Raw genomic sequence first — 25,642 nt, forward strand, 5'->3', positions numbered from 1 at the left:
CTTATGCCTGCACCTGACACACACATATATATGTATATATTATTGCAGGAGTATATAATTATGTTACTAGATGTACTTCCAGGGGGGGGGGAACGCAGTTGAGGCACTATGTTATAGACCAGAATGTCGCAGGTTCGATTCCCGATGAGGTCATTGGTTTTTTCAATTTATCTGATCCTTCCAGCTTCACTATGGCCCTGAGGTCGACTCAGCCTCTAAGAGAAATGAGTACAAAGAATCTTCCTGGGTGTAAAGGGCGACTGGCGCGTAAGGCTAACAACCGTTCCTTCATCTGTGAGCCGATTGTCTAGATAATGCGGGAGCCTCCACTGTCTGTTACTGGGATAGCTTTAACTTTTTTTAGATGTACTTCCATGAAATCACTGCCACTGTACAAATATTCGTGTTCACATAAGAATCGATAAGTTTATCATGTGGCAATATAGAATTTGTATGTTTGCTGATATAAATGCTTGTTCTTATGCCCGAATATGTATTCTGATTCTGGTACTAACCACGTGATTGCAAAGATATGTAGAGGGGACAAGAAACAAATGTTGAAAATGTGTAAAGAACCTAAAATCGGATGAGTACTATAGAATATAGAGCAGGTAGCCTTAGAACTGGAGAAGAACATAAAAGAAAAGGAAGTCTAAACAATTTTAAGATAAATAATCCAGGTGTTATTTGACATTTTCCCAGGAGCAAAATAAAAAAGAAAATTAAGTTTCTGGACATATTTCTTCAACTCAGTCGCTAGCTTCCCACCGCGGAGCCCCGGGTTTCAGCCCAGGTTAGGTCATGTGGGATTTGTGGTGAGTAAAGGGGCAGTGGGGCAGGTTTTCTCCTAGTACTTCGGTTTCCCCTGCCAATTCTCATTCCACCGGCTTCTGCTTCTCCATCTTCATCCAGGGGTTGTGCAATAGGCCAATTAGTGGCCTACGTACCAACTGGACTGAGTCTCACCCCACCCCAAGAAACTAAACTAAAACTGCTTCGTCAATACTTAGCCCAACTGCTGAAGTTACACAAAATTTTAGTTGGAACACGTACGGAGACCTCGAGACTACTTGCACGACTTACTCTTAAGCGAAATGGCAATACTGAAGTAATTTTTTAAATATATGGCATGAGAATGCGGATTGGATTCATCAGGCTCAAGACTGGGATCAGTATCAGGCTGTTTTGAAGACAGTAATGAAATTTTGTATGTGGCAAGTTATGTGAAATCAGTCGTCTGAATGTGCAGGGAAAACTACTGAAGAATTAGAACACCTCAGCTTCCAGCTAACAGGTAATTATGATAAATTTCCACATGTGTCTTATAGATTTTGGAATTCTTTCATGAATTAAAAAATTAAGATTTCATCTCTTCTCCGAGACGATGAAAATTTCTTAGTTTTTATGCCCAGTCAGAATTTGAGGAAGAGTGGACACGAATGGTGACTGATTCCCTACGGTGTGTCTAGCCATGAATATCACTCCTTATATTAATTCTGTGTTTCACGCAGTTGCCCCTAGTTTGATGATTTGAGGGGACCACGGAGTTTTATAAACTAAACTGACTGTCCAATAGAAAACCTGATGCGCATTCCTTCAATTTCGTTAATTACAAGGGTAGAGAACAATAAAATATTTACACTTCGGCGTGAAGCAGTACAACAATTCAGCCAATTTATTATGTTAATTATTTAAATAAATAGGCATACATTACTCAGGTTATGACTTGATTCTTGAGAGCTTGGTATTCTCTCAGCTGGTCAAGAAATTCCCTCTATTTTTTGTTATCATTAATGTTTTTGTTGAGTCCAGTGTTGTAAAGAAATGGGATTTTATGTTTAGGCACCCCAATACAAAACTCAAAGGCCAGACAAAGGAAGGTAGGAGAGACAAGAGAAGGCAGACTGATATAAAATGTCACTTTTTACAAATTCCTTCACTTTCTTGTTTTCTTTATTCCGAGAGGAACAGAGAATGATGGGAGGACCACAAGATTCCGATAACAAATCCTAAACTCGAATTTTGATCCTACTACAATAATCTTATACGAGTATACACAAAGGAAATGTTTCCTTTTCGTAAATTTAAGGCAGCTGATTCGTTTCTCTTATATACGTATCTTATAACTGAAAATTTCTAGCTGTTGAGTATGTATTTTCAATATTGAATCAATACCTCACGTATCTCTGACAAAAGCGATTTCCTAAACCAGAAATCGCTCAAATCTATCGAATTTCCATTTTTAACTTGTAGTATTATAGTTCCTTTATCGATGTGGTTGCCTTTTCCAATACCTTTTTATCATAAACCACGAATCGTTTTTCATAATCCTTAGCGTGGTGTCCTAATGGAATTGCCCTGTTCAGCTGTCTCCAGTACGGGGTGGTGGTGTAATGTTATTTTACCCGTTTCAGCACTTAACGATAGAAACTCAGTTCCTACCCCCTGCGATGCGATGACGATGCTGGCTCGTTACTGTTTGTACTGATGTACTTCTTATGTTCATGCCGCCTCTGCCAGCAGTTACACATTCAACCGTATTAAATGCCTACTATAATCATTTATGTACTCGTAGTTCTTTAATTTATACAGCATCTCACGCCCAGTTTATTTCTACGTGTAGGCTTATTTTCACAAGAAATTCGGAAGAAAACATGAAGAGTAAGTTGACTCAAGATGTATTGTGTCTGACTCATAGCTTGAAGTCGGCAGGTTGTAATATCGGTTGGGACACCAACTTTTCTGGCTTACATGTTTTGTGCTTTAATCAGCCCCTCTGGAGAAGGGGCTCATCACGTCATTAAAGAGCATCACAACTCTTATGCCAGCAAACTAGCTTATAGAATTGGAGGATCTGATTGCTTAATAAAGAAATAAATAAAAATAATAATCAGCCCCTCAGGTGCATGCTGGGATAGTGCTATAATAAGGACGAGGCCTCTTACTCTGTAATTTATTACTCAACAACGTCCAGCCGCTCGATGCTCTGTAGTTCTGAGCTACTGAAAAAGCTAGAAGCTATCCCTGTAACAGGCAGTGGAAGCCCATAGGGATGTGAGACTTCGAGCCTCCCACATCTTCTAGATAATTGGCTCACAGATGGCGGTGAGGCTGTCAGCCTTACACCCCAGGAAGACTCCTGGAACTCATTTCTATTACAGGCTGAGTCGACCCCAGAGCCATAGTGCGGCTGGAAGGATTACTTCAATTGAAAAAATCCAATGACCTCATCGGGAATCGAATACGGTTTGTAGCATAGTGCCTCGACCAGTTACGCTTCCGCGTGCCCCCTTGAGTTACTGAAAGCATCTTTAAGTAAGCTGTAAACAAATGAAGGAGAAAATTATGATTTTGAGATATTTTGAAATGAAAAGCAGTTTGAGGCACCTGTTTGCCCACACAGGGCTACTAGTAGGCATTACAGCCATAAAATATGAACTTTTTACTCGCACCTTCCNGAAGACTCCTGGAACTCATTTCTATTACAGGCTGAGTCGACCCCAGAGCCATAGTGCGGCTGGAAGGATTACTTCAATTGAAAAAATCCAATGACCTCATCGGGAATCGAACACGGTTTGTAGCATAGTGCCTCGACCAGTTACGCTTCCGCGTGCCCCCTTGAGTTACTGAAAGCATCTTTAAATAAGCTGTAAACAAATGAAGGAGAAAATTATGATTTTGAGATATTTTGAAATGAAAAGCAGTTTGAGGCACCTGTTTGCCCACACAGGGCTACTAGTAGGCATTACAGCCATAACATATGAACTTTTTACTCGCACCTTCCCCAGACTATATTTAAACATTGTGAGATAAAGTAAGTAATATTATGATGGCTTCATTTTATTACTTACTGTGTTCTCTGATATCTATATACCATATGTACATATGTGAAACCTGTATATATTTCGCTAACTTCATTGTTAGATATAAGCAACATGAAATTCTCTTCAGTAATCCAGGTGTATCTTTCTAAAACCAAAACAATAATGACATAACGCTATTTTTAAACATTTCTTAATTTATTTCCGACGTAAGTTAAATGATGATGAACCAGTTGGCGGAGATAATTTACTTCCTTTGAAGTTTTATGGGGAGACGAATTTCTTTACTCTCGTTTTACTGTCCCATCTTCGTCAAATGCAAAACGATTGTGCAGTGGCAAGGAATTATATTTCCAGAAACCGCAATATCTCTGTTGTTCTTTGAAAAAATCTGTATTTTTGCACATTAAAATGTTGAATCCTGGAGTTCATCTAAGCGGTGTTTGAATTAAAATTTCAGCTTCACAGAAAAGACGTTGCATCTTCATTACGTCAAACATTTAATGACGTTTGGAGAAATTATCGTCGTTTAATACTTTATTTTCCCATTCTTAAGAAACCATCGATTGGTTTCGTTTTAATGTCATGTTATGACAACCGTTTCGAAGACAGTGCGAAGTAGCAATCACATACGTTATTTTGTGTTTGACATTTCGCGTAAGGATTAAAATCCACTCATGTATAGCACTAAGCGCGACTGAGAGCGAGCTGAGAAGATAACCGTATGTTCAGCGCCAGTGTTACAACCCCACATTTCCTGCTCAGCATTGATTGCAAGGAATGTTTTATGCAGCATGGAGCGTAGGTGTAACAATAAATGTTGATTAATCTCTCTTCATCCCAGGATATTAATTAATATAAAACTGCAGGGTATTTTCATCCTCCAAGCCCACATTATGTGCCTTATATATTTTGGCATAACGCCTGAAAGCCAGAATGGTGGAGCCAGAGCAGAAGTCCATTGCTAGTCAACTGCTCGCCAAACGCATGTTCTCGCAGCAACGAACAGACGCGGAAGTCACTTGCCAGCCAGCGGCTAGCCAAACACACGTTTTGTAGCAACAGATAAACGCAAAATATGTATAAGTGAAGAACCCTTTGAGAGTGTGATCTGTATTTGGGCCGTCTCGAGATTATAACAGTGGGACACGTGATTGAATTGAGAGCTGAGTCCATTCGGAAGTGATTCTTCGTTCTTCATTCGTCACAGTGGAAGAGCAGACACTCGTAGTCCAGTGAGGAATGGAGCGATTCTTAGGCAATTATTGGTCTTCAACTTCGGGGTTCATCTTCGAGGTATGTGTGTCCACAATGAAAGCGCCTCTTCCACCTGATAACAGTGTCATATAATGGTGCTTCTTTCTGATATATAGCGGTCTTCTGGTCGTGGATCTCCCTGGCAGGCTTCCCTTGCAAATGCAGGAACTGTATCACAGCACGAGCCTCCTCTTTCTCAACCGACGTCTCCATTTTGCTTCTGCCCCTTCTGGTGGCTCCTTCTGTCCACTTGGTGCGGGAAAATTTGACTGTTCGGCAAGCTCAGTAAATGGGCTATCTCCTATGTATAACGATATTTTGGAATTATAATTTTTCATGGTGATAATTGAAACATTATGACTTTCCATGTGTTGTAATATTTTATTGTAATTGTAAAGGGGCGGTAATAAATCCAACCCTCCATCCCAGAACTTGTTATTATTAGTCACGCAAACCCAACAAATCTGACAGTGTTTCCATACTTAACAAGAATTTTAACACTGGAAAACAGAGATACGCTTTATCTCCTTTATCTCCTTTATTTCCGCCTTTATGTGTCCTGTCCCGCGACTAATGTTGTGGGTATGAAGGCATTTTCCTTGCGCTATTATCTTAGGCGCCATCAAATGTAAGCAGCACGACGATTTCAGAAACTTTAAAATGTTAAAAAAAAAAGTGTCTTGGAATAGATGAAGTGCGGCATTAAAACTTTGGCACTTCAAGAAACAGCTATGCTTTAAAAGTAACACGAGCATTTCGCCATATCCACTGGAATATTATACACATCTGGGAAAACTATAATCACATGCACACGTACAAATCAGTGTACGGGACAGAGTCAGTAAATAGATCACAAATGGATATATAACTGAAAGCATATGATATTCTTACCTGGAAACAAAATTTCTCGACATATCCTCCACCAACATTAACACAGCTGTCCAATCGCTTTACCAGTGCCTCGAAACCCACAACATAGAAGTTTTTTGACTGTTAACGCAGCCACTTCCGTTTCAACCTCTTCATCATCAGCGAAACCTTTGCCATCAAGATGGTAATTTTAGCGACCCAAACAGATGGAAGCCACTAGGGGCCAAGTCCAGGCTGTAAAGTGGATGCTCAAGAAGTTCCCACTGCAGCTCTTAAATTCTCTTCTGGGTTGCTCGGGCTGTATGGGGTCTGGCATTGTCATGATGCAGCAGTACCCCTCCTCCCATTTTTTTCTTGACACTACAGCCCCAGTGGGCCTAGGCCTACCTCCATTAACTTCTCCGTTCACTTCGGGTTTTCTAGATCTTAGACATACGGTAGGTCTCCTTGGGCGGGTGATCAGCTCGTCACAAGGCCTCTACCTGTACACAAACACAGAAAAACGCACACAAACATCCATGCCCTGAGTGCGATTCGAACCCACGATCCCGGTTTCCAAGCGAGCGAAGACAGTACATGCCTTAGACCGCTCGGCTACCGTGACCGGCCCTCCTGCCAGTTGGTCTGGACGTTTTCTGCTAACTGCATTCCGAAGCTTTAACAGGACTTCACAGTACGTTGCAGAATTCACATTTTCACCGCACTTCTGAAAATGGAAGTCCATAAGAATCTCAAAACACGGTATGAAGAACTTTCCCATCTGAGGGCGTGACCTTAAACCTTTGGTTGAAGATGAACTGGGATGTTTCCATTGCATTTAAGCACACTTTGATTCGGGTTGGTAGTGATGCACCCATGATCCAACCCCCAGTAACAGTCCTGTTAGGCATATCTTCTCCTTCATCTGCATACCGTAAGTAAGTGATATGGGCCGCGCCATAGCTCAAGCGGTTAGTCGCTGGCTTCCCATTGCGGCGGCCCAGGTTCGACCCCGGGTCTGGTCAAGCGGGATTTGTTGTGGACAAAGTGGCGCTGGGGCGGGGTTTCTCCGGGTACTTCGGTTTCCCCTGCAAATCTTCATTCCACCAATTGGTCCTCAATCACCCTCACCTATCATCTAGGGCTGGTACAATAGGCCAGAAGTGGCCGGAGTACAGGGACTTACGTCCACCCCACTATCAAAGAAAAAAAAGTAAGTGATATTAACTTTTTCTCGATCCTTCAGTTCTCTTGGCACCCACCGTGCGCACACTTTCCGAAACTTCAAAAGATCATGCATTATGCTGTATGCTAAACCATGGTAACACCCTAGTGTGGCTGCTACACTGCCTGTCGTTATCCTTCTGTCAGCTCGAATCAACTCGTCCACCCGCTGCACAGCTGCTTCTATCGCAATCTCAACATGGCGATCTGGTCGGGGATCATCTGAGGCTTTCGAATGTCCTTGAGAGAATTTTTCTCTCCAGCTGTGAACCGCTTTACGCGGCAAACACTTCCCACCATAAACAGGAAAAGTTTCATTATAATATCCTTTGTATAGAGCCCTTTTGCCCACAAAAAACGCACAGAAGGACGCTACTTTTCGGTAGTATATTTATCAAGCACGATCACCATTTTGACTACTGAAACCTGCTTCCGAACGTACTTATGTGCGTCTGTACCTGGACTGTAATGAAGCAGGACTGTGCTGCTGCCTGGTGTTGCACATAGCAAAAACCTGTTACGTCCATTGCAGCTGTTATTGCCTTTTCTGGCCTGTTTACATATTCTCCTTGTATATATGTATGTATGTATGTATAAATATACAGTATATGAATGTTATTTTTGGAGACTGGATAGACCTGTCGCTATAGAGATAGCGCTACAGAATGGACGATCGCGTAATCTTGGTTCGATTCCAGGAACGGGCAAGAGATTTTCACTTGTGCCTAATGTTCATGTCGGCTGTTCTGATTATCTAATGGTTACAGGAGGCTCATTGCCAGGGTTTGAATTGGCCGGGGCTTGAAGCTGGCCACTAATCTCCGTCTAGTCTCCTTTTAAAGAAAGCCCGTTTTCCTGTCGGAATAACGCTATGAAGTAATTTACAGTTCACATATTTTGTTAGGGTAAAGAACAAAGTGCTTTAAGCGTGATGGTGCACTGTCTAACTTATAATTTATTCTCTTCGGCAAGTATTATTAGTGAGAGGCGAACTTAGCGAGCTTGGACAGAAGGATATACTCATACTCGTATACACAAAATTCGGAGGGAAGGAGGCTTACTTGAGAGACCTATGTTTTGGTGAGAGGATATTATTAAAATTGATGCTACAGTAAAATGATTTGACGACGTGGCTCAGCAAGAGGGCCCACCCTATTTTTTTTAAATAGTAATGAACTATCATATTCCATTAATGGGTAGGGGAAGGAACTTCTCAAGTAGCTAATCGACTGTTAGCTTCTCACGAAGGGCTCTGGTCGATGGTGTTAGTACAAATTATAATAATATTTCGGAACTCTAAGGTTTACACTGTAATTTTGTTTGGTCAGTTTCCTGGAATATACCATGAGTAGCACTGTATATGCAGGAACACAAAAGGTGCTATGGCGTTGTTATAACGTAGGGTTTTATTACGGAGCCTTGAACCATGTGATTGTTTAGAGACTTTACAAGGAGAACTTGGGTACCATGCACATCCACATAATGTGTATAGTGGCTTCTAATTATATTATTATTAAGGTTGGTAGACCACGGAGAATGGTGCATTATGAGAGAGGCTGGCGTGACCCATGTTAGAGGCAGCTTTCATTATTATGGACATGCAGAGGGGCTGAGGCTTCTCTAGTGTGCCGAATTTTGTTCGAGGCTAGCTCGCTTCGATCTGTCTTCAAAGAGCACACACCTTCCTTGACCGCAGTGTGGATACCACTATTCGTGAGGTTAATCACTTCTGAAACGCCAGCACAGCACGAGAGATATGTCACTTCCATGTTGTTGGGCCTTGAACCCACTAAACTCAATTCAGCAGGCACCGTACACTACGTTGATTGAATTTGTTACGGCAGGACGTGAATGAAATCTGAAGTGTCTAGAAACTTCATTAGAAGTATAATTTCGCGTGTATTGACTGAGCTGTTCGTCTCTTGGCATGAACTTCACAATTTAGTGTATTGAATCAAAGAAAACAGGAATATTGTGTCCTGGTTCTGACAGATGGGAGCATCTGATGACGATATTCCATGCTTATTGATTCAGTGCACTGGAAGTGAAACCATTTATATGTTCACTTATTTGTGTTGAACATAATGCGTTAGGAGTTACTCTAGAGCGACTAGTGCTATCATATTACGTAAATGAATAGTGTACGTACAAACCAAATTCTGCATGCAGAATTGTGGAAAGCTAGAATTAACTAGAAATTCTGGTAAGAAATGATCATCTGTTGTCCTTCCGCTACATACTGAGTATAGGACATAACACTGATCGCATAGAAAACACCGAATCCAGCAGTCTTTGTACTGTTCTATGTGTATTCGTTTCAGAGGGACTGTGTTAATCTAGCCGTTGCCCAGAAACAGCTGTCTTATGGCTCTACTATTCCGGCTTTCAGACATTAGAGGGGACACGCAGGCACGGACAGCAAGGCGGATCTCATAAGCCTCTTTTCATTTTTAGCATAGTTTCTTTATTTTTATGAAATAGAAAGAGGTCATTAGATCATCTTGTCTTTTGTCTTTGTAACGCATCTCTTTTTTTAAGATAACGAGATCACCTTGTGTATTCCCCGTAAGTGTTGTTAGGAGGCTTATGAAATCACCCTGCTGTCTGTCTCCTATTTTTTCATTTTCTCTGCGGCCCTTGTCATATTAAAGGAAATTAGGTGATTAGTTCTTTCCAGAAATTCTTGTTTGAAATAAGGAAAGTAGAGTAGAAATGTACATTTTCGTTTAATTGCATGTTGTCCCACAAAAAATAATGATACAAATTCTTGCCGCACTTGGCTCATTCTAACGTCTCCATGAAATGCGAATCCAGATATATAACTAAGTATGATAATTAGGAAACCGTGATGGGAGATATCACTGAGGCGACAGTTAAACATGGAGATCGCATAAGCTTACTTTTGCTTGTCAAAGTAAGGAAAATAGGCCAAAGATGTACCCAGAATAGTTAACAAAAGGAATTGTTCCTTAGTGGTCTTAACTGTAATCGGGATACAGTTCATTTTTTTATTTTCAACGTTTTTGGCTCATTTGGTTGTAAGCAACGTCATTAATCGGCCTCCGTAGTCTAGGGGTAACGTTCCCACCTCATGACTCAAGTACGCGGGTTCAAACCCGGCGGAGGTCGTGGAATTTTTAAGGGCGGAAAAATTCAGGGAACAAGTCCTCCGGGAGGGACTTTAAGCCGTGGGTCCCGTGTCGTAGATTTACGGCACGTAAAAGAACCTCATGTCTCTAGGAGACCTCTGAGCTAAATTAGGCAAATTTCCCGCCCTAGTAGTTTCCAATGCCTCCGGTAGATGGGGGATCTTAGATACCACTGCCAGAGGAGGGACGACCTCACTGACAGAAAGGGACTATCCGATACCACTGCCACTAGAAGGCCGAAACCTCGCTGGCAGAAAGGGAACGATAGCAAGCACCAGTACCGGTAGGGTATGGAGACAGTAGAAATTCAAAAGGAGGACGCACAATAGATCAAACTGGTCGCGGTGCATGGTGTAACCCACCCCCTCAATACTAAATAACTGAAGCAACGTCATTTAGTTTTGAAGATAAAGTTTTATTCTTGCAAATACTATATAGGCATATAGCTATGTTTCATGTTGCTCGCTTCTTACTCCAGACACCGTGCCCTTAATGCGGGAAATGCAAGCCGTTTTATTTCACCTTTGCTTTGTGAACAGCGAGTTAAACCATAGCCTTACATAGCGTTCTCTTTAATTTTGAAACTTACAGTTTAGGAGATGTTCCTGTGAATATTCTGGAGTCGCTGTCGGTAATTAAAAAAATTCTGTCAGGCGATAATTTAAGAAAGCGTTCTCGACCTTCCAGCTCGAAATATATGAACATATTTTAGTCGTTCGGTTGCAATTTTAAAATCAACAATTATGTTAGTTTACATCTAACTGTATAATATACACCAATGAAGTTGTCCTCCTTATGTTTGTCCCTCATGGTTTTGAGAATATTTTAGCATGTCCGCTGAAAGTCGGAATACTTGAATAAGAAGGAACGTCAGTTACTAGGTTACGACACATTAAACACCACGTCAGCATAGCAGCAGTTCTACACGCAACAGTAGGAGAACTGCTGTAGGCGATGTTGTCTGTGGGGTCCGCCCCGAGACTATATAGAGGAGCCAGTTCGGGCTTTGAGTCGAGATTGTGTGGGGTCTGCTGGCAGTCAGTAATATCCAATGACGGAAAGACGCGGCTAGGAGGCAGACAGTGATCAGGGTTTTCGGCCATGTAGAGTAAGTAGTTATGAGAGGCCGTGGGACACGTAAGCGGAAAAATCAGCTGCTTTGGGAACAGTTACCAGGTGACGACTAGTGGAAACATAGGAAACTGAGAAGGTTTAATTCGTGCTTTAGTAAATTATAGAGTGTGTGAATAGCGACAGCGCTGTAATTAATTGTAGTTATGAGTTTTAAGAGTCCAAAAATTCGGACTACCAATCCAAACTTTTTGTATAGTTACTTAACATGTGACAATACTTTGTATAAATGATAGAATTTAGACGATTTTGGCAGTCATATCCATACAAAAATTTTATCTTTTTAATTTCATTTTAAGCCACGTCTGTCTACTGTAATGCCTACCCTATACAATCTCAAATCAGCATTATGAAACGACGTACGTTAGTCATACACAAACCTACTCAGCAACAATGCCAATAGTGGACAATGAAAACTACAAAAATTCACGAATCTGTAATAGACGAAATGAAACAAGATGAGACAAGAACGTACTACACACTATACTGCAACGAATCTTACTACAAGCAACGAGCATCGAACAGCAAGAAAGCAAAATATAATAAACAGTAAATAAAATAGGATCTATACATATATAATGCTACAATATGCAACAAAATGTTCAGGTTTATATACCAAGCATGATAGAGTAGTCGTAATAGCAGCTCGCTACGGGCTGGACGACCGAAGGGTCATAGTTCCAGTCCCGGTAGGGTCAAGAATTTTCTCTTCTCCACGTCACCGAAACCTGCTCTGGGGTCCACTCAACATCCTATCCAAAAGGGTACCGGGAGTAAAGCGGCCAGGGCGTGAAGCTGATTATTTACCTCCAACTAGTACCGAGATCAAGAAAATGTGGATCTATACATCATCTCCCCCATACGCATCCATGGCGTAGTGCTTAATTATTATGTACAGGGACAATTTTACTGAATTTACTTACTCTTATGTCCCAAACATGTGGGAGTCCAGGCACCATATGCGGGACCTGCGTGTAGATGAAGGCAGTATTAAGTATGTATTAGAGAAAGTTCTTCTGGGAGTGTAGACTGCATTCTTCTGGTTCAGGAAAGGGACTAGAGCCGAGTTCTCGTGAAAACGGTAATGAACTTCCAGATTTCTTAAAAACCAGATAATTTCTTAACTATATGAGTGACTGTCAGGTTCCGAAGGAAGATTGAGTGAACTTCGGAAAATTGTGTTTGAAGTGGTCGACTAGATTCATATGCTTCAGGGTAGTGCCCAGCATTTGGTCGGTCTGAAGCCAGTAATGGACCTTCGGTTTTAATAAAACTAGATAATTCCGTCACCGCTGAATAACTATGAACGTATCAAGAAATATTCTCCATTTCATATCAGTTATGCAAATAAGGCAAGGAAACGCAGTAAGGAATGTGTCTCTGGATCATACTTGAGTCCTTACGAATTTAATTATTAATATTTCTGCTCTTAAAAAGACGTGTCCTTTTAGTACGAACATTTATCTGATTTTACACTGAAAAGCTATCAAAGCAGCCTGTTGAATGTTGGTAGTCCCACATTACACATCATGCTTAGTGTTTCTACTTACAACTCCGTTGCCAAACTTCTTGACCCCACAGGGGAGAGTGGTGGTGCTGGCAGTCTGGGCGGTGACCACAGTGCAGTTTTCAGTGGTGAAGATAGACGAGCTAACGCTATTTTGTACCAGGTTCCCCGCGTCCGCCACCCTGTGTTTGGTGCTCCTATGGTTCTCATAGCTACGCTGTTCCCGAGCCAGATTGCTGGAGCCTGAAACACAACGCAGAACAATATAGATATCGTGTCAGCTTCAGAATGATATTCTGTTCAATCATGTTTTAGATCTAGTTAACTCAGGAATGAGATGTGGTCTGGATGAAATCCTGTGGGACCGAGCGTGTGGGCACAATAGTTAGCACTCCTGACTCATATTGCAAACGTCCCATTTCCAATCTCGACTCGTCCTGTCTGATACGCGCCTCTTCGCAATCTGGGCTCGTATTCGAGAAGGGCGGTTGTGTCCTGTCTCATAACCTCGCAGATTTTCTGAATCTTTACAGACAATCTCTCGTAATTGTGATCTATATTAAAGTAGTCCTGCTGCTAAACTCGATCATTCGACAAGTTATGATGACTTCTGATGTTTTCGTGGATTTCCTCAGTCAGTACAGACAAATCTTCTCATAAAAGCCTTGAATATATCACGACAACTTCTGTCGGGGTCCTTCCAAAATCGCAGTTTCATTGACATTGATCATTCGAATTTTCATCCCGCCGATGAATTTGTTTTCGAGTAAACTGAAAGAAAGTAGTCTACTCGTATTTTTTGGTACCAAACTTGGATTTTAATTATGATCTCTATAGTTAATAAGGTGTCGTTAAATAAGTGAAACCAGATGTAACTAATCCATTTGCCGTCACAGATGTTCATGTTTTATTCCCGATATTATATTAGATTCTATTTTCTCGTGGCACAGACTGAAGAATAATATATTTTACTTTGGGATGCCGTGTGTCTGGTACAAGTTTACTGATGTTTCGGTGGAACGTACTGCCCCCACCTTCATGGTCGAAGGGTAAACCAAAGTAGCAAAAAGAAATCTTTGGACTCGGCTTTGTCCGATACTTCCATGAGTTGTCACAGTCCAGAACCCAGTGCTCTTCCAAATAATATTTCCTTTTATGACGTTCTAAATGATGCCGTTTATCAGCAACGCGATATAAAGATAACTACATGAAACTGAGTGATGTCGGCAGGAAATAACAGAAACAAAGTATTTGCGTGGGTATTTTCATCTGCAACCGCACCTCTTGGTACCCTATGAACCGTGATATTTCCTTACACGTTTGACCCTTGCAAGGCCGGGTGTTAAATACTATGTGACAACACAGTAGGTGTCTTTGCTAAATAATATATACTTATAAAGATAACAACAAACGTGATTGGAATTTTCACCACTTTCTTGCTCATAGATCAGTTTCTAACTTTACATTATTTCTTTATGAATTAGTTTCATCTCATATTCTTGTCATGAACGAAAAGCTTTGAGAATCCGGTTAAAATGAAAATATAGTTTAAGAATTCTGTTAACATCGAATCATTATAGAAACACTGCTCGGTGCGTAGAGAAATATTTATAAAGGAAATTATATGGCACTTAACGTTAGAATTTTATAGCCGCGCATATTTTGTTCCAAATGAAAACGGCCTCTCAACGGAATTATACTTATATTAAAGTTTGTGTGCTAAGACAAAAAGTACCCCAGTATTCTCTCTCAGTATAACTTCGTGAGTACTCGTAGTACAGACCCAGAGGATTCAAACCCACGGATACTAAGGCCTCGAGTTTGACATGACCCTCAAAGGATTCAATCCACTTTCTTTCCATAAATATTCTTGAGGTCATTCTCAGTAATCTGTTCTTTCTTATTCTTCCAATTCGTAGATTTTTGAAATGTCTCTTTTCGAACACATTTCCGTGCCAAAATTATGTTTACGTTTCTATCCCCCTTCCAAAGCTGTGTTCCAATTGTGAGAAATTTCACTGAATGTCTTACTTCAAAATGCAATACATGAGCAAAACATTCTTTTCTAGAGATATCTAAATAAATCGAAAACATTTTAAAGATTAAGCTTACATAATTTTAGCGAGATTGAAAGAAAACATGAAGATTGCTGTGAGGAGCGGAGCTGAATGAAGGTGGCTCAGGATCTTGTCCATTGGCGGATTTTGCTATTAGATGTATAAAATCCTGGAGTTCATCGACCACGGTTGTAGTTCATTGGTTCCAAAACCTTTAGGTAGCTCCTTGACACCATGTTGCTCCTTGCTTAGAATCTGATACATTCATGCTATCATTCGAACTTACAACAGTATTAGTAGTGGGAAGTATATGGAGCATTTGCTCCATGCAAGAACGGTTGAGCCACAGAAACAGCCGTTGCTAAGTAGTACACGCACACAACAATGGAACAACCGGGTTATGCAACCCGTTTCTAGGCAACGGCTCGATAAACACTCCGCGATAGGCGAACGCAAACATTCCGATGAATGATAGACTTGAAAGGATTCTGACGATGGTGTATACTGTACTTCTTTTGGCTTATTTGGGACTTCACCCATCGTCTGGCATATCCAGGACCAGTGATTGAGACTAGCTCTTTCTAAGGGGCCCAACTGAGTAGGTTTATCCTTCCCTAACCACCTGAAGACGGAGACAGATCCAGTCTCCGAAACGTCGTGGTATTTTTTGTCTTTTATATGCCAGACGATGGGTGAAGTCCAAAATAAGCCAAAAGAAATTCCGATGAATGTTATAGCTCGTTGCTAGGAAGCAGGCAGCGCGCCATTGAACTACCTGGGTAACAATCACGTGAAGTGTGTTTTTTGTATGGTCCTTGCGGAGCCTACGTAAGGAGGATCTGTTGTAGCGTTGATTAGTTCAACAGTTGAGAGTACAAGGACGAGAATTGAGCACGTCCTTAGTGAATTGTGAAAGTTAGCTGAGCTCAAATTAGGACAGAGAAGTACAAAGTGATTGAAGACGAAATAACAAGAAGATTTCAATAGCGATTTGAAGTGCTATTTTCTGTGCTGAGGTCCGTTGCCAGGAGACGACCAACGAAGACAGAGAATTCTAGTGCGTGTGCAACGGTGAACTTTAAACTGTGTAAGTCGGCGATGGCGCTGTATTAATTGAAATTGAGAGAGACTGTACCCGAAGTGCCAATAAATCCAATCATCCCAACTAGAATCCGTTATTTTCGTCGCGTACCCCACACACGTGACAATATTAAGGTCTGCGCAAATAATAAAAAATCATTTATAGTTTCAGTGCTGCGAGTCAACAGCTACAGGGCCATTTACAGGAAGAGCACAGTGCAGATGCTATTAATAATGTCGTAGATAAGCGTGAGCATAAGTACAACAGCCAAAGGGCCAGTGTAGGAAATAGCACAGCGGGATAATTAGCATTTCTACATTACACAATAGAGAAAGGCATAAGGACGATAAGAACAAGAAAAACAGTATCAATAAACAAGATAATTTTGAGAAAACCAGTAAAACTGATTACTAATTATAGCAATTGAATTACTTTTTTATTCCTTTTACTTTCTAACTCGGTATAAGAAAATACATAAAGTATATATATGTATAGATTGAAATAATACTGTTACTATTTGACCTAAGAAAGTATAACGTCATATTAAGGATATTGATGTATTTCAATAAAATGAAGGTAGCCTGAGAACGCCAATAAGAGTGATCGTAAAATATGAGCGAGAGAAAGTGCTTTGGTTTATAATAATAATAAATAACATACCGTATTTACGCATGTATAGGCCGCACATTTTTTGCCAAAAATTCAAGAGGAAAACTGGGGTGCGGCTTCTATTCGAAATCACACTTCATTAAAAAAAATTATATTCATAATTAGTAATACAGGATGTTCTACTCCTGAAATAATATTCCAAGAAAATTATTTTTTCTATAATTTCTGTCTGAAAATTATGCTGCGGCCTATACACGCACGCGGCCTCTACATGCGTAAATACGGTATTTGCACTTGCAAGCTATAAAATTTTGAATCTTCTAGGATTCAGCACTATGAGCGTCTAAGCCCGAGTTCAGGATGCCAGTCCATGAACTGCACAACAATATTAATAATAAGAATATAACGGTAATAATCGTTATCGTAAACAAGGCGAACCTACCAGAGACAAAAGACATTTGATAATGTGTACAAGAAATTGCGGAAATATGTAAAATTAAGGAAATTCTATCCATTAAGTTAATTTTGTGAGAAACTGGAAGAAAACTGCCATTGCTAGGTTTCAGTGGCGGGATATCTCGGCCCAGCTTGCGAAACACTAGTGTTCTGCAGAAGCGTTTCGGAATCACCGGTGGTATTCAGTTAGAATAAATTATTAAGCTGTTTGGTGTGTTTCCCCCCATCATCATATTACTTTCTGCTTACATGAGTGTAAGTTCAGTTGCAATCTATGTTGGAATCTGTTGAGGTGAAGGAATCCTATTGTACGTGTATTTGGGAAACAAGGTTAGAATTATACGGAATTTAACTAGATTTCGAAACAAAAATCTCTGTGGAATTTATTTCTAACGCAATGGAACTGAGTGACACAGTATCCTAAAATGTGTCGAACTCTGTTGATAATCTAGAGGAGTCAGTCCCTGAAGAGTTGCAGTTCATAGGGACACAGTGGTTCTCTGTTTCTATGTTCGTTTATTTTTGTCTCTTCAGCAGTCGATGAGAATGTGAACACGTCTAAAATTGCTGTGCCACTAACGTCCATAGCAACTTACGATTAATTCCATTGACGTTTGATGCTTCAGAATAATTTTGAATTTGAATTGAATCTAGCGAATTTGGAATTTTAAATTTTAAAATTTAACAAATTTTTAAATTTAAATTGAAAATTTTAAAAACACCAAAATTCAAAAATCAAATTGACGTATGTATATTAACAAAGATTTTGTACATATCTGACAGACATCAGCAAGGGGATTCTGATATATCGGGACCTCTTAACAACGGAGAAATGAACAATTAAGAAAGCGGGTGTTTTTAAATTTTAAACTACCTGCAGTGTAATAGCTACGTGAGAGAAATACACCTGATGATGGCCATTTACGGCCGAAACATGTAGTGTAGAAGAAAAGAAGACAAAAGAACTACAATAAATTGTTGCACTTAGGACGGAGTTTGTGTCATACATTGTGTAGAGTGTAACAGGATGCTTAAATATAATATTGCTTCAGATAAGTTCAGTCCATCTAGCGAAGTGTCATTCTTGAGAACTATTTCGGCTACCAACTCCATGCTTCGAACTGAATAAAGGTTTGAACCAATAAAAGTTGAGAAGAATAGGCGTATGTTGTATAAATGAAAGCAAAGTCTGTCCTCCAAATCACCCCGATCACCAAGTTACTGGGCACTTCGAATATTACAGATGCTATAGTCCGTGAATACAAATTTCTTTCCATGAATAATTTCAATTCCAAGACATGCTTCGGTCCAGTACTACCATCCTCATTGTATATAAGTTTATGCATGTAAATATTAGATTTACACGTTTAACATAAATTTACTATGTTAATTATGACTTATAGAGGAAGATAAATTTTTCCGTGGTCATAACTGTCTCGTAAACTTTCACAACATGGAACAGTAAGCTACAATATTGTTGAAATATGGAGTACCAAATATTAAGAAGACATACGTAGTACGTGGATATTAGCAAGGCATGTCCCACATGCCACTGAAAGATCATGCAATCCTAGGAAACTTTGATGGTACTTTTAATAGAATGCATGGTCTGAGATCTTTCTATACCGAATGCAAGATTTCTAGTTCAAAGCAGCTGTCACCCATATTTATGTAGTCTTATCATATTTTGCTTTTCTCGTGCACGTCTGTGGCCCGTAATTATTAAGGATACAGTATGCTTAAAACTTTTTTCTCCTGAAATATAGAATTCGTTGGTGTGCCAGTTTTTCTTGAATTTATAGGGATTATAGTTGTGTGCTCTGCCTTCGTTGCAGTTGTGCTTTTGTATTTAACGTGACTGGTTCGGGTTGTAGGGTGGATGTAAGATTATTACCCAGTAGGGTAACAGCCAAATGAATTAACAGAAATCCATCATGATTAGTTACCTCACACTCCACGTTTCCCTCTTGGCAGTAAAAATAGGATAAGAATATGAAGGATGTAATTTGAAAGAATACTTCCCCTTTATACCGGAATTACGTAGGACTTTGTTAAATGCCAGGAGAACGTTTAATTTATTCCACTTTTACGGTAATTGACTCTGATGACGTTTAGATGTCTCTTTTCCTTATTACAGACATATATTTATATGGGACATTTCCCCCGCGTGTAAAAACAACCGGAGCGCGACACTGGCCACGTACCTTCATCTAATGCAGAGACTGAATATGCACTGAATGCTACTTCCATTTCCCCTTATGCGCTTTTATGGCGCCGAGTTTAGTTACAGTAACGACTTAATCTTCTGCTTTTCTTGTGTGAACTTTGTAAAAATTTATGCTACAAGGGCGGTATTTCGAATGTCTCTTACTGTTTTGCATAATTCATTGGTGTTCGTGTATTTCGGATGCAAAAGTGATTCCCCTAAGCCGCACATGCAACACTGACATGCTGGCTTCATGGAGTAGTGTCCTTCTTGAGCTTCTGACAGTCGTAGAACTGGTGAAGAAAGTTCCTGTCCCTTATGGAAACCTGCGTTAATTATCCGGCTCAGAAAAGCCCGAAGCTATAACCCCCCCCCCCACCGAAACAATTTCATTCAGTTCACACTCCACGATCCTGTTTCTTTCAAATCCTTGTCACTATGATTGTCGAATCGTCTTCTAGGTCTTCAGGGCTGCTTTTCCATCCATATCTTCCGACTACAATTGTAAATGCGCTTCTGTTTCCCCTATCCTTGCCACATGAACCGCTCTGTCAGTAATAGGTGAAGGCATGAAGTCTTTCTCTAAAGTAATTCGCCTTCACCAAAATCGCCGACAGTTCCGTGAAATCGGTGATACCGTGTGTATCACCAGGCTCTTTTCTCAGGAACTACCTTAACTTTAAAATGAAATTACCGGCCTTAAGTTCTGCAGATTAGTATTCGAGAAGTTCTTGGTTAGAATCTCGGAAAGGACATCGGCATTCCGGACAGGTTTTTCGTGGTTCTCCTGACTCTCGCCAAGAGAATGTGGGGATATTGTACCTCGATCGCTTCCTTTCATATTTTTCAGTTCGCCATTCATCAGTCGTCCTGCCTTGCCTCGCTACGTAGAATGTAGGTGCTGACAGCATCGTGATGCCCCCCTTCCCCCACCCCCCCAGAAGAATGAAACGTTTCGTTCTGAAGTAGGACGGGCTCGGCCTCAGCGTTAGTATTTCTAACGAAGATAACAAATGCTTGCTCTACACTTCACCGTACGGCAGGGGACAAGCGCAGAATGGAAGCTTTCAAGTGGTCGCGTATTGCGGGTGAAGAATTCTGTAAAATCATTTATATCGGAATTTAATGAGAAAAGTAGACCTGTTCAGACCTAAGAAGGGGAAGTACGGGCAGTATGGGGAAACTTGCATAATTAGGTTCATAAATTATATTTCTCGCAGAATAATCATAGGGTGCCAGTCACTGTAGCCAAGCGGTCTGAGGCATGCACCGTCTTCGCTCTGTTGGAAGCCAGGATCGTGGGTTCGAATCCCACACAAAGCATGGATGTTTAGTGTTTATGTTTGCGTGCGTTTTTTTGTGTTTGTGTACAGGTAGAGGCCTTGTGACGTGCTGATCACTCGCCAAAGGAATCCTACCGAATGTCTAAGATCCAGTTAGCCAAAGTGAAACGGAGAGTTTCATGGAGGAAGGCCAGGGCCCAAATTGGGACTGTAGCGCCAAAGAAAAAAAATCATAGGACGATGATATAAGTTGGAATGTGATGGGCTGGGCGTGTAACACTGACAGGAAGGGAAGGTAATGCACCCAAAATTTTTGTCGGAAATCATGAAGAAAATACTTAATTTGGAAGACTCGGCGGAGGCGGAAGATAACATTGAAATGGATCTTAAGGAAATAAGATAGAACGATGTGAACTTGATTCATTTGACTTAGAGTGGGAATCAGTAGCGGACTTCTGTGAACTCTCAGGTTACATAATATGGACCTAATGTTTAGAACAGATAACAACATCTATTACCTTCTAAAGGTTGACATTGCTGCAAATATTAATAAGTCAGTCAGTTTCTTAGTTAATTGGCTGATTAGTTAATGCTTTTGAATGTATTTGATGACGGGCCAGATTAAAAATGTAACGTTTCAACTTACGTGACTGCATTCTTGATACACTTACGTCTACCGATGATAAAACAGGACATCAGGACACTTCAGTCTGATCGTGTGCCTCCACAGAAAGAAGCGTAGAGAAGAAGAGAGTATTGTCAGCCTACATTTGTCCGGTTCTGATATGCAATGTTGACGTAACACCGCCCTCTGCAAGTTCGAAATTTTGAAATAACCTGAACAAACCGGTAATAGTTGCCATTGATAGAGGATCCCATTATAAAAAAGAAACTATGTAAAATGTTCAAGACATGCCCCGTAGGCTGTAGATCTTAAAGACACGTTCTTAGACGGAATCTGTCACTCCTTGGACGCCAAAAATCTGAAAAATCATTTCCTCCTCTCCTCCACAGATTACACGTAAGCCTCCTCTGACTCCGTAGCCATGTTCTTACGGTGTTACAATACCCACTGTATCACACGCTTTGCAGAGCTGCTGCTGTCAGTTATATCAGAGGGCAACAGCAGTTACTTCTGTACCTGTGTACTTCTTTCACATATGGATCGCATATTTAATTCCTTCCTTGCTCTATACCTTTCATATTGCTTAATCTACACTGCACTTGATACAATTTTAATATCCATAGCTCGTTCGTAAGAGCAGGGATAGCGCAGTCGGTATTCCGACTGGCTACGGGCTGAACGGCCAAGGAATTGGAGTTCGAGTCCCGGTGGGAGCAGCAGTTTTCATTTCTCCGCAGCGTCCAGGCCGGCTCTGGTGCCTATCCAGCTTCCTATCCGATGGATACCAGGGGCTCTTTCCCCGAGGGCAAATCGGCTGGGACGTAAAGCTGACCACACCTCCAACTAGTGCCGAGGACAAGAAAACGAGGGTCTATACATCCATTCCCCCATGCGTCTTCATGGCATAGTGCTTAATTAGTTAAGCACGTGGACAACTTTGTCTTTTTTATGGCTGTTCGTAACTCAGGTTTCATTCTATCGAAAAGTATGGAAAACAGTTCTGAGTTCATAGAATTTCTAGTTTATCTCTTTTTTTGCCTAATTACCCACATCAGTGCTAGAGAGGCCTTGAAACCATGTCACTCACCCACAGCAAAAGTATCTCGCCCTCTCTGAAACCCTGAAGTGTTTAAAAAACACTAAAATGCGAGGCCCTTTGTAACATTTAATAAAATAATGGTTTTTGCATTATGTGGAGTGCTAGCTTTGCCCTAGGCCAAACAGCAAACTGAAGAACCCAACTGCGTCCGCTGTCCGCGACTGCGTGTTCGCACCTACCCGAGATGTTTGGAACCCTTCTTCCCCATTGTAAAATGGAAACGCCCTGCTTTGATGACAAGAGATCCAGTTAACATATTCTATTTACATCTTTCCGTTTCAGTGTTCTGTTTATCAGTGTCTATACTCACTCATATCCTTTGGTGGATTAGGCAAGTCATGTTTAAGCTAAACACCGATGTTTCGGAGCTTAATTCTCTCTCCATGATCAGGGTCGGTACACATTGTTTCACATCTATGAATTTTATTGTTTGCTTCATGCGAAATGTCTCACTCTCTTATAGCGAATGTCTGATTAATTAGTATGTGTAAAGAGGCTGTAGCAGTCTCCTTGCATATTCGTATCATAGTCGCTTTGCTGTGTTGTTCAACATTATTTAAGCTGTTCAGTTTGAAAAGCCCTCGGAATCAATCTGTGTTTCAGTGATGTTGACCCTGACGTAGTGCAAGGATGGTTCTGAATCACTGATTCTAAGTGCAGTACTTACACAACGAGGAGGAATATGTTGTAGTGACATGTCTTATATTTCTATGTGCCGCTTTCGGTTCACGCTCTGGTACAGCTACAGAAGAGTTTAATTATTCAGAGTCGGAGAGACATTTCAAGGGATGCTCACTTCTGTACTTGCATACGAGTAATAAGAACACTTCCAGCAGGAAGACTTGCGGAATGAATAATGAATTCAACTTCACTTCAAAACCAAAATTATAAGCTAAGGTTTCTTACGTTGTTGCAGAGGCGCCTAAGTTGACGAATGCAGTTGCTGCAGTTTACGTTACCTAAATCCGCGTGGTCTAAGGCATGAAATGTCTTCGCCCACTCTAACACTGGGATTCGAATCTCACTCAAGGCATGGATATCTATATGTGTTAGGTAGCGGCCTTGTGATGGGCTGAACCCCCGTCTGTGGAGCCCTACCAACTGTCTTATATTAAGAAACTGAAGTGAAACGAAGCGCTTCACGGATGTCCTATGCTCCAAGTGGGAGAAACAGGACTAGACTAAGAAGAAGAAGAAGAAGAAGAAGAAGAAGAAGAAGAAGAAGGAGGAGGAGGAGGGGAGGAGGAGATCCCAGATGTAACTAAAACAATATACTCTAAAGCACAAATGACACAGTAGGATTTTGTGGTAATATTTCATGAGAAATTGAAAGATCTGATGAAACATATCCTTCACAACATGTCCTTTATGGCGAAGCAACAAGCATCCGAACAGCGGAAGCTGGATCGCGGTATTATGGCAATGAACGGCTCTTTCGTGTTTTGGAGGAATTCTGTTTTGATGCTGGTTGCAACGCACTATCCTGAATCCCGTCAGTCGAATGACGAAATGGCATATCAAAATAGGCTGTTACCGTCTCCTGCCAGTTCTGTTCGTCGCCGTTCTAGTGTTAACACGTTCAAACTCGACAGTTAGTACGGCGCAGTATATAACTGACTACATAAACGAAATTAATGTTTGTTGCTGAGGATCGCATCACCAATTACTGTAAAAATACATGGTGCGCGATATTTGTTCTGAAAATGAGTAGCCAGTTATCGATTTGTGTCCATCGAAATATTCCATATGTATATAAAGTTCATAAATTTATAATGAGAGGCTACTCAAGCACGGAAGGAAGACACATCGTGCATGAATTTGAGCAGCAGTGTTTGTTTACAGTTATCCATTCCAGCGGAATTCACTTCGTTAGTTTTACAATAAATATCTCTGCTGCGTATTTACAAAAACTGCCTGTCGGAATTACGAGTAAATCTTTGCATTTTTCCGTTTGTGAAAACGAAGCCGATTTTCCATATCGATGCATCAGATGAAGTTTTGTTCTGAACGCGATTTGCAGAATACACTCGATTCGCATAGCATTCGTTCTGTTTTAACTCCAGTGGCATAATATCTATTATTTTTATTCGAAGTCTTGACAGGCTGTTTCAGACTGTTTAATATAACATTCATATGAAATCATAGTTTCATCTGTAGCGGTACGCATGTCATGACTTCAGTTTTACGTGTAGGAAATATGAAGTAGCCGATAACAGTGGTCGCTTGAGCTAAGGTATCGAATTCCTTTGTCCCCTCAAACACTGCGATAGTTGTTTCGAATCCAACTCTAAGCATGGATCTCTCCCCGCATTTCTTCTGTGTTTGTGTTTTCCTATATGGGCAGCGTCCTTCAACAGGGCTGTCCAAGTAGTCCTATGTTTATAAGATCCACATTTCGAAATTAATTGTGATGGGTACAGGCCAGTGCGCATAATACGAAAGAAAGAAGCAGAAAAGAAGAAGAAATATGAACTAGTACACGAAACAACTTCAACATCAAGTACCTATGCCTTGTTGACATTGGCTGGTCGGTGTAGGAAGTACTTTAATTTTGCAGTTTATTTCTAATTTAGCTCCATTAACGGTTGAACGTTGCTGATAATTACTGCTTTTGAACTTTAAATATTACTTGCATACATAGTTTATGTTTGCTGTATATTTTACCATATATTGGAATAGACTCTTTCTGTGTGATGCATCTTTTTCATTAGCTTCTAAGTAATATTGTACAGTTACATCTCCCTCTCGAATATTGACATATTGACGTATCTCACTGCCTACCATGATATACTCTCGGAGGCTGTGCTCGTAATACAGCTTTGAATTTGTGCGATAGCTCGTTAGTTTTGCGTCTTGCATTATTGTACTCTGTCCTTGATATTGTCGCGTATCGGGCGTATATCGCGACAAATAACTTCACGATGTATTTGATATAGCGAATTTTGTTTCACATTTGCACTTACAATCACCCAAATTACAGATTTACGATTACTGCTATCTGCAGTATCACAAATACTACCCTCCAAATGCCAAGATACAACTGATTGGTTGCTGGCTAACTCGGAACTAACTCGGAGGTAGCTCGAGGACTGACTCGTAGGTAGCTCCAGGACTAACTGTGAATAGCCTTCGCTGCGCCTCATGTAGCCTCGATCGGACAGTACAGAAAACGGCCACGTAACAAGCACCCTTGTTGCCTGGCGCTGTGTTGCTAGCAACGCTAGCGGTAGTAACCGCTGTTACTACCGTCGTCTCTCACAATCCTGTTGCGTCACCGTTACGTTACCG

General features: G+C 40.8%; 1 protein-coding gene and 1 long non-coding RNA gene across 2 annotated transcripts in view; one reads left to right on the forward strand and one right to left on the reverse strand.

Moving 5' to 3' along the window:
• LOC117282246 overlaps positions 1–25,642 on the forward strand; it is a 537,046-nt gene that overhangs the window by 108,104 nt on the left and 403,300 nt on the right. The gene's annotated exons all lie outside the window — the stretch shown is intronic.
• Positions 1–25,642, reverse strand: part of LOC111863630 — a 364,157-nt gene that overhangs the window by 108,048 nt on the left and 230,467 nt on the right. The window contains exon 2 of the mRNA XM_023850124.2: positions 12,982–13,181. Coding sequence (XP_023705892.1) covers positions 12,982–13,181 — 200 coding nt within the window. The remainder of the gene's footprint in view (positions 1–12,981; positions 13,182–25,642) is intronic.

This window comes from Cryptotermes secundus, unplaced genomic scaffold (assembly GCF_002891405.2).
Source record: "Cryptotermes secundus unplaced genomic scaffold, Csec_1.0 scaffold99, whole genome shotgun sequence".
NCBI lineage: Eukaryota > Metazoa > Arthropoda > Insecta > Blattodea > Kalotermitidae > Cryptotermes > Cryptotermes secundus.